This window comes from Gastrolobium bilobum, unplaced genomic scaffold, assembly GCF_033153095.1.
Source record: "Gastrolobium bilobum isolate Gb01-03AN ecotype WA unplaced genomic scaffold, APGP_CSIRO_Gbil_v1 utg3672, whole genome shotgun sequence".
In the NCBI taxonomy this organism is placed as follows: domain Eukaryota; kingdom Viridiplantae; phylum Streptophyta; class Magnoliopsida; order Fabales; family Fabaceae; genus Gastrolobium; species Gastrolobium bilobum.
Window position 1 is genome coordinate 51,850 of NW_026897371.1, and position 16,486 is coordinate 68,335.

Consider the following 16,486-nt stretch of genomic DNA (forward strand, 5'->3'; position numbering starts at 1 on the left):
TTAGAATGTAATTGAAAAAATATATAACTTAATACTTTTTTTATTCTTCATGAAAAACTATTTTTTTTTAGAATTAAAATTTTAATTTACTATAAACAAATTCTATAAATAAATTGTTAGGGCTCAATGTGTTTTTAATAATTTACTTATTTATTTTGGTGCATCTTAATGTTTCTCACATTGTTGTTAAAATCTCGATTTAGCAGTACGATTTTATGTTTTTACGATTTTTTTTTTATCAAAATAATTTTACTAATATTCCAAACGCTTTACATTTTTATGATTTTTTACATTACAATTTTACGTTTTATGATGTCTTCATCCCCTTTCTATTTTATTAAAATCTCGATTTTAACAACGGTTTCTCAAGCGCCCCCCTCTTTTTTTACTTCTTTTACTTTCGTTTTGTAGAAAAGTGTCTTTAATGTATAAAATCGGAAGTGACTTTCTTCATTGTGCTGTTTGACTTCAGTAATATTTACATGCCTCTCCCCCCTCAAATAAGAATAATGACATTGGAATTTGACAGATTAAAAAACTACATTATATTCTCCACTATTTGAGACTATACCAAATTACATTTTTAGCACCAACTAATGAAATCCAGTAACTTTTGTCCACTTAGCATAACCTTCTAATTACGCACTAAGCTGCGAGAAGTGGGAGTCCAAAGTGATGTTTCCTTAACATAACCAACGAAGTTAATAAAACCAACAGAAACCAAGCGAACAAGTTAATTACTTTATAGATATGGCTAAATGGTCATTATAGTCAAGAAGTTCCGAAAATGCTCGAGGGGGCCTCAAGAAGAGACTTCATATCAATTTTATAAGTAAATAATGTTACAGTGGCCCGGACAAAAAGGGATGTGTTCTCATTGCTAGAATATTAAGGAAATTACACCACAGAACAATGTGAGCAACTGTATATGAATTTTTGAATTCAGAGTACTCAACTCATACACAATAAACCGAAAGATTGAAACCCCCAACTGTTGTCCTGTAACCTAATAAGCACAGAGTACATCCTGAACCACTTTCTTTCAGCCTCTAAATCTCTGCAAATTCCAGCAATTCAAATTAGATGAGCAAGAATACATATAAATAAGACATGATGAAATGACATTGTTTTGCAGAATCATACATGTACAAGGTATACAAACAACGAAGGTGCTTATGCCCCCAAAATTGCCTGGATCATAGGTCGAAAACCAAATTCTGGACTATATGACAAAGGATGAGACAGCTATGCACCGGAATTTGTTGATGGATCATCTTTCCATCCCTTGGTGAGATCGTAATTTATTGATGCAAGTTGGGATAGATTCTGAAAACAAATGGAAACACTAAGCACATAATATAAGAAAATATTTAGGCATAAAGTGGAAAAGTACAGCATAAGCCCAAGAACAAAACATCTTCAAAAAATTTATCAAACTATATCAACAAAACACAAACTGCTATGCTGGCAGGGGAAAAAGTATTAGGTTACTGCTGAATATTATATTAAGCTCGAAGAGAAGCCATTCTTCCTATTCATCACAATATTGTACCCCAGTCTAAGTGACAAGAAAACAAGGGCAATAGACTGTGCATCATTCATGAAATTTAATTTTAACTAATTGGTTAAATTATAAAGAAATAGATTATAATTAGAGAGAATTACCTTAAAGGAGAAATTACTAAAAGAGTAATTGACAGATAAGCCAGAATCAAACTCAGCAAGACCCCCACATTCATCTCCCTGTTTATAGATGTTCCCAAGAGGAAGTCAGCCCATAATACTTCAAATTGATTTCAGTTAGTATTTTACATTTAGTTTATAAAAATGCAGTACCACTTCATCTTGGCGATTGCTCAAGCAACTACTGCTGCCACTTAAGCTATCAGCATCACTATAATCCTCAACATCACTTGCTGGATATGCAAAGCCATCGGAAGTATTCCATGAGTAGCGACTAGTGAAGTAACTGGTATCTAGAGCACTCTCAGAAGCAGGAACAAATGCAGCCTGCAAAACCAACAAATATATTATGTTCAGCAATTGACATCTACATCAAGAGATAGGCAGTATATGTATCCAAAAAAAAAAAAAAAGAGATAGGCAGTAAAATTAACAATAACATTTAGGACAAGTAGAATACACACTTTCTGCCTGGCAAGTGTGTCCCAGTTTATATCCTTGAAGAAAACATGTTGCTTAACCTGGGATCATTAAGTGTCTATCAGTTTGACATTTAAAAGAAATCAATAAAGAAATTTTATCATAAAAATTGAAAACAAGCATCCATAGGATTATAGGAAATTAGATCACCTCTGATGCCCCTCTGGCTCCCAGTCTTTGATTAGGATCTTCAGTCAATAATCTGAAAATTGAACATCTCAGACACTAAAAGAAGAAAACATCCAGCTATCTTAATTATATGAGTGCTTAACTGAGAATAACACCCCATGACAAGAAATCATAATATAAAATGTTTGTTGTTATTATTACTGGACAAAACCATCAATCTCAAAAGCCTTTATGCAATTTATATAATGTCTACTTCAGTGAGGCATGAACTTTTAGGCACCTCTCACCTCAAGGGTGCCTTTTTGCCTTTGACTCACTTGACTTCAAGGTTTTAAAATGTCCTAGATTAACCTTTTTTTATCACATCCTGAGTATCATGATCTAAGAATATTGCAATGTCAAGCATGAGACAGAATGGTTAATGTCATAAAAATCCATTAAAATAAAGCACACATTATGATAGGGTCAAAAAGTAGTTAGTTAAATAGGTAAGTGGTTAAAGTTGTAGAGGTAGGGAATTGACTTAAACAGGAGGCGAAGGTAGAGGAGTGGGGGATTCTGATTTGTTATCATTTGAAAACGGAGTATTAGATCTGTTGTAGAAAGGGGAAACTCTCAGAAGGAAAATTCTCTTCTTTTCTGTGTTTGTGTTTCAGTCATCAATAACAGATTTCCATTCAATCTTTCTCACTTCTCTACTACCTTTGCGCTCCTTTACTTGTCGTTTCCAAACAATTTGGCTTTCCTAAGCATCACAAAATGTAGGACCAAGATTGCTAAACAAAATATATAGCGAAGGTCATCTTTGCATTGATAAGCAGCAATAATAATCGAATGTGTTGAGAACAACATATAAAAGGTAGCCATGTTCTAAAATATGTTCAAAATAATAAGAGCAGTGATGTATAATAATAACATAACATATCTATTACCGATCAATAAGATCCTGTGCTTCAGGACTCATTTCTTCAGGAACTGTGGGCCAAGGTATCTTACGATTAAGAATATTATCAAATATAGTCTACAAACACAAAAATAACATCATCTGTCAGTGAGAACTCAACCATGTAAAGGCAAAATTAACAAAAACAGAAACTTAAAGTCATATATAAACATTAATACACAAAGTAGCAGGGTATAAACCTGAGGATGCTCTGCATTGAAGGGTGGAATACCAACAAGCAACTCAAATAAAATGACTCCAACAGACCACCAATCTGCGGTATACCCTGTAAAATTTGAACAGATATTTTGTTCATGTTATGTTTGCAATAGTAAGTACACAAAAAAAATAAATGAGAATATTCAACAGAATAAAATGTAGAACCACTAAATCAGCAGGCTACAATGATAAAAAAAAATTCATTTGATTTCATCATTTCACTATAAACATCCTTCCAGTTTTTCCAGCATCATAAATAACTTAATCATAAACAGCAGGAAAATAATGTTTTTGCCATTTTATTTTTAAAACAAATTACCCTAATATCGACAACTTTAATCTGTATTTTAAGAGATGGAAATGAAAACAGAAATCAAACCACCTTAAACATAAAGGGTGGGACTATACGAACCATGTCCAGTTCCCAAAAGTATCTCTGGTGCTAAGTAATCAGGCGTACCCACAGCCGAACGTTTCTTCCTCCGTTCCCTTTGATCCTCAGATGTAATTATGTCAGGTTCATCCTCCCCGAGTAGGGATGTCCCACTCACTGCTGGACCAGACAAATCATCAGTGCTGTTGATGAGACCAACTTTTGAAAGCCCAAAGTCTGTCAACTGCAGAAGTAGAAAGAAAAGAAAAAGAAAAAAAATCAAGTTGACTAGCAGAACATCAGTATGTATAAAATATATTCAAGAGAGCCAAAGGTTTACATGAATGTTGAAACTCAAAAGGAAAGGATACATTGTATACACTAAGAGGTGGAAAGACTTTGGGCTGGTTTGAATGAGCTTTTAAAAAGATATCTTTTAGGAAAGTTGAAGTTATTTTGTGTTTGGATGTAATATTTGAGTACTTCTTTTAATATTTGAAAAGCTTCTCTATGTTATAAAAAAAGTCTTCTTTAGAAGCACAAAAATCTAGCTAGAAAGGAAAAAGAAATTAACAGCACAAAATGTGTTTTTCTAGTGCTTCAGCTTTTTTAGAAAAACCTCATCCAAACACACAAAAATATAACAAAAAGTAATTTAGAAAAAAAATCTTTTTAACCAAGAAAAAAACATCCAAATGAGCACTTAATCTCTTTTATAACTTTTAACTGTAAAGGGAGAGAATATTCAAGTTCATAGATAATTCCCTCCCCAGGAAGTAGGAAGCAACACAGCTGTGTATATGCTGGCATAAAGCTTTTTCACCCATAGTTGTCAATAGCAGTTAGCGGCCGACCCCGAAAATGGTATAGCTGTGTAGCGGGTAGCGGTATTACCGCTACGGTGAAGTATTAATTACACATATATTATACTAACAGTCAAGAAACGAGGCAATACCGCTTTTAGTATTAATGCTCAAAAATAAGAAGTCACACAAAATCAAACGCATAATTCCACAATCAATGTCAAATACAAAGAACATAAAGGAAGGATCCAAAATTAAACACAACTGAACAATAACATTGTCAAATAGTCAAGTACAAGAAGTGAACTAATAAAGAAAATCATCATCATCTCCGGATTCTCCATTAAATTCCAACATGGGAGTGGTGTAGCGGGTAGAGGTATTGCTGCTATGCTACGCCGCTACCTTCCGCTACGGCCAATGTCGCGTAGCGTCGCGGTTTGTAGCGTCCGACCGCGGCTACCCGCTATGGTAGCGGTTTAGCGGCGCTACGGGCCACTACTGACAACCTAGTTTTCACCATTATCTTATGAGGAAAATAAATAGTGTTTTGTATCTTGATATAAAACATAAATTACAAGGATGATATTGTTAGTATAGTAATGTTGAAAGAAGCTAATGGTAAAGATGTAAAGTCAATGAACCATTATAGATATAGGCCCCCAAAAAATTCCAAATCACCACCAGATCACCTAAACAGGCTAGCCCAACCAAAAATCGTAAAGTTAATATTAAATTGTACTAAAATACAAGACTGTTGAAATTTATCCCAAGAGTAAAAGGAAAATAAATAAATAAATTAGTCAGTCAATACCTTGATGTGACCATCATGTGCAATCAATAAATTGTCGGGCTTCAAGTCACGATGAACCACACGCAGCGAATGCAAATACTCTAATGCAAGAACCTACCATTGCACAGAAACTTATATTTAGACAACATAATAAAAGATCATTTTCCTAGATTACCAGAGAGAGAGAGCCAATAATTACCACTTCAGCAATATATACACGGGCAACTTCCTCATCTAGGCACCCTAAATTCCTTAATAATGAATAGAGGTCACCTCCATTCAGATACTCCATGACAAGATATAAGTTCTCACGACATGTAAAAGAATAGAAGAATCGAACCTGATTAAGTTCAAACTAAAGTTAGAACAAAGTTACCATTTCTCAGAGCAATATAGAATAATTAGCAAGTTAGACCTGCTCACCACAAAAGGATTGCGCACTGTAATTAAGATATCACGTTCTGCTAATATACTTTCCACAGCATTCTTCCGGATCATATCTGCCTTCTTGAGAACCTGTTACAAAATAGTTCAATATGGTAAAGAACTAAAGAGTAAAACTATAAAACAAGAAATAGAAACAAATTTAAAACACAATAGATTAGTGATATACCAAAAAAGCCATGTCACTAAAATTCATTGCATTAACATCACCTCGGAAGCATAGAACCATTAAAAGATGAAAACAGGACAAAGTAATAAACAATACAAGGAAAATAATGTAAAAGAAAAATTCAATGCCGATATTTTTCCAGATAAGAAAGAAAAGTTATTAAATAAAATGAAGGAAATACAAGGTCAGACAGAGTGTATAGAAGAAATTCAATGTAGATTTTAATTTTCATATGTTAACACTGGCTGCAGCATGTTATGAGAGATACAACAATTGGTGAAATATAAAATCAAATACACAGTTATATGTGAAACCCATAAGGTTTAATAAAACTTCACCCAGATAATTCAGCCTTGGGTAATCCAACATTTTTAAACAACTCTTCTACAAATCACATAAATGAACATGCACAAAACCGACATATAGAGGACGAAATGTGAGGACTAAGGGATCTTCAGATTTAGAGATGATACAATAAATGCCATCACAGCCAAACATGACATGAGGAAAAGGGAGGGGGGAGTTTAAGCAGTAACCAGCAAGTCAGCTGCATAAAGTATAATTACCTTTATTGCAAAAAGATCACCTGTCGTTCTCTTTTTTGCCAAGAAAACCCGTCCAAATGCCCCACGACTGATAGGTTTTATAATCTCAAAGTCATCAATAGAGGTACGATCCCTTGAAGAATGGACTGGGCTTGTTCTCAAGCTACGAACCACATCATCTTCCAAGAGAACATCATCATCAATTAAAGTGCCCCCTATTTCTATCTTATCGACATCCACCATTTCAGTAAGCTGCAGATACTTCTCCCTACCAAACCAAATTACAACTTAATAAGAATAATCACCTAAAGATTGCAAAGGACAATTTGAAAAGTCTATGGCATTAAATTGAGGCAATGGCACCACAATGGTGGATTGCAGTGGCAGGTTATATAGAAAAAGCCATATGAAAAGCTTGGCGTTGTGGTTTTGCAATAACAGCACCATGGCAGCTGCCATACCAATGGCGGCGTGGTGTTATGGTGACCACAAGAATGAAATGACAGATAAATTTGGGGATTGCCCTGTTTCACATCTTTGGTTCAGTCTGTCTTTGGTTTCTCCTCTCCATCTCCAGTAAGTAACCCGCCTCCATATCAAGTGTTTTTGTGTTCTTTTTTATGTGTTCTGTTTTCTAATTTTCTTTTACTTTTGATTGGAACCCAGTCCCTCTTCTCTCACTTTATTAGTCAGATACCTCCGCAATGTTTTCCTTCACCAATACAGAGCATGTTCTTGTCCGTTATCATGTCCTTTTTATTTATTAAATTCAATAGCAGCAGTTATAGAACAGAAGCAACACATACTCCTTTTTTCATGCTTTTTCATTCACCAGAAGTTCATAACAGTATCTAGACATCAACATGATAGAAACATGCATACAGAGACCAATTTGAGTTTTTTATAGCCATATGACATTCATTCATTATTTTATGTTTCGGGTATTTGTCTGTGTTTTCTTTCCTTTGGATTGCTTTTGTATTAGACTTTGTGGATATGCTAGAACACGTTTGAATTATGTACATCATTTTTCATATAAGTTATCAGATTTTTATTTTATATATTATGAAGAGTATTTTTATAGATTTTTAACAAGGGCAACTTGTCCGCCATTTGCCACTACGCCACCCACCATAATTCCATGGCAGATTCTTGGCTTGTCTTGTCTCCATCATAATAACACTAGGAAAGTCAAAAGTACAGAAAATTGAAAAAATATTTTAGGTGAGTTTAAGGAAATTTTTGATTAGTAACGCCACAGAAAGATATTGGACAGATAATCACATACATAGAAGCAGTACTATCATTATGGTACTTGGTATTCTGTATTTAGTTATAAAGTTATGATTCTTCTGTGGCAAAAGTGTCTTTGACAAGAATTTGCAATAAATTGTATTCTGTACGAATCCATCCACTTAAGTTCAATGTTTGCTTTAACTGCTTTCCTTATTATAGAGATGTATTACAACATATACACCAGAAAAGTACTAACCGGATCAGCTTCTCAATGCGGGTTCCAAAGGTCTCCACAGTAAGGGCATCAAATTTCCTTCGTTCTACAACAATCCGCAAGTCATCAAGACAAGATAATAAATACGATGTTGTGCGATCATCATCCAGAGGTGCGTTTGCCACACATCGTGCTATATCAGCAAGTTCATTCATCTACAAGATTCCATGAAAAAAATAGTTTGACACGATAAGTGATAAGCTTAAATGGCTCAAAGATAAGTATGAGAATGCATGAAATAACAAATTTCTTTACTGTGTATTCCAACATTTTCAATATAGTGATAATATCAACCATGCAAAATGAAACAGAATAGTTCTTTCTTTTGTTTTGGGACATAACAATTTTATCATACTAATTTACAAATCAAACTGTTAATGTAGTAATTTTGTCATAACAACCAACAGAGACATCATTTTGCTGATCATTATCCCTTCAATATCCAGCAAAATGCCCCTTTTGTATAGCACACAGCTGGTAATTGATCTCTAAAAAATAATTACAAAAACAAAACTACCACCAAAGTGGAACAGAGTGGCTCACATGACCACCTAACCAACTTAATCCCCTAATGACACCCAATCATTCCCTTTTTATCCAGGTTCAAATTTGACATACTTCCCCCATTCCTTGAATTTTTTTTTTCCCCATGTGCACTTAAATTTCAAAGAAAGAATCAATTCCTAACACATGTAAGGCGTGCCGTTCATTGCTGTTTGTTCAGCAGAGGACTATTTTCAGGTTGCTTAAAATAATCTATAAACCCACGAAGAATCACAATGCTACTTGAGGTTGATAAGATTCAATTAATTTTGTAGTTTTACTATTTCAATTATTTCTCATAAAAATCATTTCAAAAACCAAATGATCCTTATAACTCAATTTTTCACAAATGTAATTCAAAATGCACTTTTTAAAACAAAAACAACACCTAGATCAATAAATGCAACCTAAGATTTTCCTTTTTTATATATTTCTTCTACAAAGTGTGCTCAGCAAGTTGGTGTGTGGCAGTAAGAAAGTCTGAAATACACACAGAAAATCATCATATAATTTTCAATCAAATGTCAAGTATCAGACGATGTCCAATCAACTAAATAATCTGAAAAAAGAAGCCTAATATTAAAAGTCAAAGCACACTACAACCAAACATACAAGTTCATACTGGAACACATGGGGAAGCCCATTTGATATCAAATGCTAAATTGAATAAACAATCTCAGCCATGACATAATTAGTATAGGACAATATATCACAAATAAAAGTATTTCATATAAGAGGTTAAAAAAAGTGCATGCCTGTGGCAGATCATCATGTTCGGAATAAGCACCCTTCCCCGCCAAGAGCAAGTCAATCTGACTTGTCCTTGGTGTCATTAAAGGAGACCTAGGAGTCATGCTCCCTGCAGATGATGTTGTCATACCTTGGTCAGACTTTGGACCAAAACGAGTTTTACATGATATAAGTGGTAATCCCTTTAGGTCATCCATAACAACGGAATTATCAGTTTCAGGGAAACAGTCTAGCATATCCTCTGAGCCTCTGCGAGACCAATCACTAAGTTTAGGGGAAAGAACATCAGATTCTTCGGTCATACTCGAATTTGACACTTTTGCAACATCAGGACTTCCCACTATTTGTTGGGTATCCTTCTGCGTACATATCTTTTCAAGTGTGTCAGCAATTCTGAAAAGACGATCATTTACCCTCAGACCCTTCTGGTCACATCTATCAGCAATTGCACAAATTCTTGAATGCTCTTCAACATGTGAAGTAGGTACTTCCTCTTCACATATACGACAAATTATCGAACTCTCCTCACTATTATTCTGCTGATTATCCCAGTAGCCCCAAGAAACTTTGTGTTGGTGCTTTGAAGCATGGTCATGTGAATCTTTGTTAGGAAGAAGCTCCGACGGTTTAGCAGCAGAAAGATCCACATCAGAAGTGAATCTCTTATTATTTGATGTCTTTGAAGGTTCAACCCTCCCATAATTTTGGTCCTTCAACTGAGATGTTTCTTTTGGGCTTTTTCCTGATCGAGATGGGAATTTCTTCCAGGAAGCCATCCGATCCCTGCCTGAAGGAGACTCAAAGTGTTTTGAAGTATCATCATCAACAGGAAGCAATACATTTTCTGGTTGCATAACATCTTTCTTCCAACCCAAGGTACTCTGCTCCTGACTAAAAGCTTTTTTCATCGAAGCCTTTGAGGCCTTTGCGGCACTAGAACTTTTAGTATCCCTTCCCACACCAGGAGGAATACATTTTTCCACAGAATGCATGGATTCACGGATATTGAAAACATGTTCATCTGCCAAACCACTTTCCTTGTGGAATTGCAACAATCTGGTACACCTTGTGAGAATGAAAAGCATTCGAGTGTGAAGCTGCTTTAGCGTTCCCGGAGGAAGCTCTTGACGCTTATCATCCAACTCCTGAACTATGCCTTCACACTGAAGCCAAAACTCCCCAGGTGAAGTCATAGCACAACTCTTAGCCAAAACTAGCAAGTCTTCAATTTTCTCTTGCCATTCAGGATGAGTATCTGCATTTTTTTCAAGAATTCCAACCAGGTCTGCAGCAAAAATAGCCAGATCAGAGTTCACCTCTTCCTTTTCTTTATGAAATTTTGCCCTAATAACAACCAAGATATCCTGCACAACAAAGTAAAGCAATTTTAAAGTAATACGTCCAACAACAAAAATCATCAACTCCACAATATAATGTGAAATGGAAACTAAAGTACCTCAAGGTTATTTAACCCTCGACGCTTAAAAAATGGAAAAGGCCGGGAATTCAACTCATGGGAAAAACTCTTGATGTCTGCTGGAAACCTCTTTCTGGGTGCACTCGTGACACGTAATATAGCTTGAAAACGAGGAGATTCAGACTCCTTTGGGTTTTCAAAATCATATGCTGTCTGAAAAGGAAACAATCAGTTTTTCTGCCATAATAAATGAATAAACATAAAATAACAACCAATTAAGACAAAATTTAAGTTAATCGGAGTAATAATAGAAGATACCACATGCATATATATACACATATACACACACACAGACACACTCTCCACACTCAGCGGTACCTCTGGAGTGCAAACATCTGCACTTCTTAAGCCTCCATTCTGAGCCCATGATGATGCCTGCTTCCCTGTTTAAAGTGATACCATGATCAAAAAGTAACATTCCGTGATATAAAACAACATAGTTTTGCCGGACAGTTAAGTATAAATAAACACAGAAACAGTTAGCACAAATTTGTTGAATGGAAGTGGGTAAAATGGAACAATAATGACATCAACCCAAAACCTACCCCTCAAACACCGCCCAAGCATTCACACATGACAAAAAGCCTGAGGGCACATAGCATATATAAAACTTTACCAATACAACTATTCTGCTAATTACAGAAACCAATAACAGATGAGCTTGCAAGATAGAGAAGCAGAAAGGTGAAAAATGGTTGATTGGCTCCTACAGCCAGCCACTTTCACTGTGCAAAGCAGTAACCAATATGATGCATGCAGCAGTAAATCTAGCAGTAAATCTAGAATAAGTCCTATGTTTAAAGATCCACAAACCTCACTTGTTTGGTATAATGTTGATATTGGGGTTAATAGTAATATTTAGTCATAAGGATATCAGCAATTCACATGAGGGTCTAAGAGTCAAGATATTTATTTGTGTATTTGTACAGGACTACAGGCTATAGCTCTGTGGGATTTTCCTTCAGTTATTATTGTTACTTAGATATTAATTAATGTTTATTAGAGGATGGTTACTTCACTAGGGTGTTAAGTTGTGAACTACACCTACTTAACTAGTCCTATATGAGTGATTTAAACAGCTAACAAAATATATACAGTGCATGAAGAAATTATTTTCAGAGAAAATTTCAGCCTCCCTGAGTTTGATGCATCATCTCTTTCTCCAGGGTGTGATGCCTAGCTCTAACTGCTTTTTAGTCAAATATGGTCAAAGCTCGGGGAAACAGATAAAAACCAGCCTGTTTGAGCCAGGTAAAAACTGGTAAACCCAGTGGACTTTCATGAAATCACAAAAACCGGGTGCTTTTTATTATTTTCTTTTTTATAGTTCTGCCTGAGAGTTTTTCCATTCAGACTGGTGGTCGAATCAGTAACACGGCCATTTGATCAAGTCATACAAACCGATTTTTACAACTTACAACTATGGTTCCAAACCTACAGAAAGTAGTTCCAAAATTTTGAGTCCCAGTGTTTTCAGTTACGGTAGCCAACCCCACCTGTTGGGAAAAGGCTTTTGTTGTTGTAGTGTAGTCAGTGTTTTTTTATTATTAAGTGTAGTGTTTTCAGTTGTTTGTGTATTTTCCCAACAACTTTACAAAAATGTGCCATTTGGTTAATTAAATGATATTACAAAATAGTAGCAATATGGTCCCCGTCAATATATACATTGTAATATGGAGAATATATGAAAATAGTTAACTTTGTCAATTGAGCTACAAATTTTTTTTCTTTTCTTAAAGAAGGCTGGTTATATTGTATGCTTAATCATTCTAATCTGCCCATTGAGCTATATCCTATTGATAATGTCTTCAAATGTATAAATCAATTCTTATAATTCCTCATTTCCATTCCTATTAAAGTATATAATGTAGGTATAGTAATGGCAGGAACTATAGGCCCTTAATGAGACTTCTAGACCAAAATTTTAATCAAATTTTCCAAACTATGATCATGTACTTAACTCAGTAAAAAAAAAAAAAACTGAAACAATACCATCAATTTTATTAAATATATCCATAGTTCTATCATGCCCATGCCAATGCTCACACACAACATACCATTACAGAAGTGGGAAACTTGGACTACAAATTGACAGCTAGATTTGTACTGATACCTGCTTCGGAGGATGATTCTCCGTTCTGTAGCCGCGACTTAGCCAACACAATCGGACTCTGTTCCCTGGACGGCCCACTCCCCGTCGACATGCTATCCGAATTGCTCCCATTATCAACCCAAGCTCCGGTCCCAGCGCCTAAACCCTCGTGAAACCCTACTCTGTTCTGGTTCACCAGCTCCTTCTTCTTCCCATCACCACCACGGCTACCACCTTTGGAGAGGTTACTGCCACCGAGCGCCGCCGTCATCGCCGTCGCCTTATCTCCCCTAAACCCGAAGAAGCTCTCCTGCGGCAACGGCCCCGATCTCGTCTTTATCCTGTTCAGCCCAAGCGACGATGCCAGAATCGGCGAAACCGAAGACGACGACGACGACGGCGATTCCTTTCCCTCAGCCGCCGCCGCCGCCGTCAACTTCTTCGACGGTGAGTCCTTGTTGCCGTAACGAGACTCCGGCGGTGGAGTTTGGGTCTCTTTGCCCTTGACGACAGCATCCTTCTTCCTGGTTCCGTCCTTCACCTGCGTCTGGCGGCACGCGGCGGCGGCGGCGCCGAATCCTCCGCCGCCACCGGTGGCGGCGGCTAGGGATGGATTGGCAGCGGATTTGGGCTTTTTCTTGTCGGATCTGGAAGGGGAATTGGAGGTGAATGATCGAGGACTATTGGAAGAAGCATCAGGGCTAGAAGAATCGGATTTCTTGGAAGAGGAGAAGAACCTTCCTTTGAAGACCATGTTTGATGCAGCCCTAGCAACATGGTGCTGTGAACTGCGACATTGAAAGAGAGAGTGTGTGAACAGAGAGAGAGAGAGAGGGTTTTTGATTGTAGAGAGAGAAAAGGTTGAAATGGTTGGTTAGTGGATTTGTTCAAAGGTATTGATTGTTGAATTGAATGTGGACTTTGTATTTGGCGAAAGAGAAGAACCAAGAAAGAACTAAAGAGTAAAGAAGAACGAAGAACGAAGAAGCAGAGAAAGTTTTATGACTTTCACGGACAAACACGACAAGTTATAAAATTAAAAATTAAAAAAAAAATCAGCTTAACTTGATTCAATCTCAATTTTCAGTTCATACTTTGAAGATTTTGTATGAACAAGTTCAAATATTTTTAATTTAATCGAGTTTTGGAATGATCTCTTATTTTGTTTTTTGTTTTTTTTAATCCCAATGGAGTGATTGTTTCTCTTGATAAATCATTTCTTGCAAATTTTTTTGTGGAATAAGTCTCTAGTCTCATGTGTGTATATATATATATATATGTTTGGTGTTTGTCATTTTAAATGACATAAGTTTGTCATTTTAGGAGAGAGATAGATACAGAAAAACGGAAATCATGGGAGAGAGAAAGTGAGTGATTTTTTAATTTAAAATTTAAATTTGTTGTGTATGTATCTCTCTTAAAATGACATAATTTTCTGTCATTTAAAATGACAAACACTTTTCCATACATATATATATATGGAAAAAATATTTCTGCAGTTAATGCAGATAAGTTATCTGTATTTCTTTCCAAAACGACGTCATTTTGGGATTAAAATCGTAAAAAATTATAAATATAAAGACTATTATAACCCTGAAATAAATTAAAATTATAAAAATACTATGATTTTCGCCCCAAAACGACATCATATTGGGCTTACTGCAAATAATTATCTGCAGAGTAACTGCAGAAGAAACGAGAAAATAAAAGAAAGTAAATCTCACTTATTTTTTTAATTTGTGCGTTAGACAAAATTATGTAGAGAAATATATTTTCTTTTTTATATATATAAGAAGATATTTTAGATAATATTTTAAGGGTTCGTTTTTTCTGCAATTACTACAGATAAGTTATCTGCAGTAAGCTCAACATGATGTTGTTTTGTGGTAAAAATCATGATATTTTTGTAATTTTAATTTATTTCAGAATTATTATAATTTTTATAATTATAATTTTCTAATCTTTCAAACTCAAAATGATATCGTTTTGAAAGTAAGTGCGGATAATCTTTCAACATAAATATTTTTCTGATATTTTAATAATAAATTGTCAAGATAGGTATAATGTGAATGCAGTTATTTTGAATGAATGCGTAATTATTATTACGATAAATATATTTATTTAAAAAAAATAATATATTAGGAATTAACTTCTTAAAATAACAATATGAAATAGTCATGATGACGTAGAAATACGTGATATTAAACATTTAAGGAATTTAATAAGTGTGAACGGTGGTCACGAATTAAAATAGTTCGCATGTAACTCAAAATTTAAGGAATATTATAATATATAGAGGAAGGTTATACTTACAACTTATTTTTGTTTTTAACTTTTTACAACCATAATCTTAACCGTTGATTTCCGTCAATCAATGGTTATCGTTTATTGCTAATTAATAATTAATTAATAAATTTAATTTACGAAAATAATAAATGTTGATTGGCGGAAATCAACGGTTAAGATTGTGATTGTAAATAAAAATAAGTTGTAAGTATAATTTTCCTCTAATATATATATATATATATATATATGGAAAAATTGTTTATCAATTTTATTTTATTTTGGTACAAAAGAGGGGCTAGGCCCCAAACGCAAAGAAAAAACAAACAAAAGAAACAACAAAGGAAAAAAAATAGAAAGCTTAAGTAAATATAACAGAAGTTATATCTCCAGGATCAAGACAGTCAGCGGGGAGAAGGTTCTTCAGATCTGGCTGAGGAGATGAAAAAGAAGATAGGCCATAGTTGTTGTTGAATGCTTCTTTGGCTAGCCAATCCGCACAATTATTACAAGCTCTAGGCACATGAGATATACAAACACTCCAATCTCTATCAAATAAAACTCGAATCTTATTTACCAATGGAAACTTTTGAGTATCATTACCAGTATAGGTAAGAGAATTAACCACTAAAAAGGAGTCACTTTCTACTTCACTCTTCCTTCTACCTTTGTTCCAAGCAAAATGTAAACCATGAAAGACAGCCCAGAATTCAGATTGCAGAGGAGAATAGGATCCTAAAAAAAATTAAAAACCACCAAGCCAGGATCCATTGAAGTCTCTAAGAAGACCACCACAAGTAGCCTTTTCGTTCATAACGGCTCCATCTACTTTAAGTTTAACAATACCAGGTTCCGGACGGGTCCAAGAAGAAGCATGAGTTTTGCTCAAAATGATCTGGTTCATCAAGGAAACAATGCAGATTTTTGGATTCGCTGGCCTGGAGAAATCCACATCATGAATTTCAGAATTTCTCCAATTCCATAAGAAGTTGCAAGCCAGGAAGAAAAAGTTCCTCCAGTCATCCATATTTCTTTTGTTGAAACATAAGTTCTGATTTAGCCAATCCTGAAAAGAAGAGCAAACAAAAAAGTTAGGGGGAAGGGGTTAAAGAAGCTTGAGGTTCCAAATGGCCCGAGCTTTAGGACAGTCACGGAAAGCATGCAATAATGTTTCCACTTTATCATAACAAAAGGGACATCTATCTGAGGTATTTCCCCACTTGGCAGTTCTTTCCTTGGTAAGCAATCTG

General features: G+C 35.2%; 2 protein-coding genes across 2 annotated transcripts; both read right to left on the bottom strand.

The window, feature by feature from the left end:
• Positions 1 to 1,149: 1,149 nt before the first annotated feature.
• LOC133306346 (probable serine/threonine protein kinase IREH1) lies at positions 1,150 to 14,038 on the bottom strand. Its single transcript, XM_061506648.1, is given in 18 exon segments — positions 1,150 to 1,265; positions 1,267 to 1,326; positions 1,666 to 1,743; positions 1,840 to 2,010; positions 2,148 to 2,204; positions 2,314 to 2,365; positions 3,225 to 3,313; positions 3,436 to 3,521; positions 3,867 to 4,071; positions 5,445 to 5,537; positions 5,623 to 5,763; positions 5,847 to 5,939; positions 6,603 to 6,849; positions 8,074 to 8,246; positions 9,390 to 10,748; positions 10,841 to 11,014; positions 11,180 to 11,244; positions 12,975 to 14,038. Coding segments are annotated over 18 exon segments (3,945 nt in total). The 5' UTR covers positions 13,708 to 14,038; the 3' UTR covers positions 1,150 to 1,196.
• Positions 14,039 to 15,597: 1,559 nt separating this feature from the next.
• Positions 15,598 to 16,263, bottom strand: LOC133306342 (uncharacterized). Its single transcript, XM_061506644.1, has 2 exons — positions 15,990 to 16,263; positions 15,598 to 15,902 (listed from the first exon to the last, which is right to left on the bottom strand). Exons 1-2 carry the CDS (start codon positions 16,261 to 16,263, stop codon positions 15,598 to 15,600), a joined length of 579 nt encoding a protein of 192 aa, XP_061362628.1.
• Positions 16,264 to 16,486: the final 223 nt, after the last annotated feature.

Coding starts and splice junctions, on each gene's coding strand:
- LOC133306342 (XM_061506644.1), bottom strand. CDS start 16,263: ATGGATGACTGGAGGAACTTTTTCTTCCTGGCTTGCAACTTCTTATGG. Junction 15,903..15,989: donor CAATGGATCCTGGCTTGGTG/GTTTTTAATTTT, acceptor CTTGGAACAAAG/GTAGAAGGAAGAGTGAAGTA.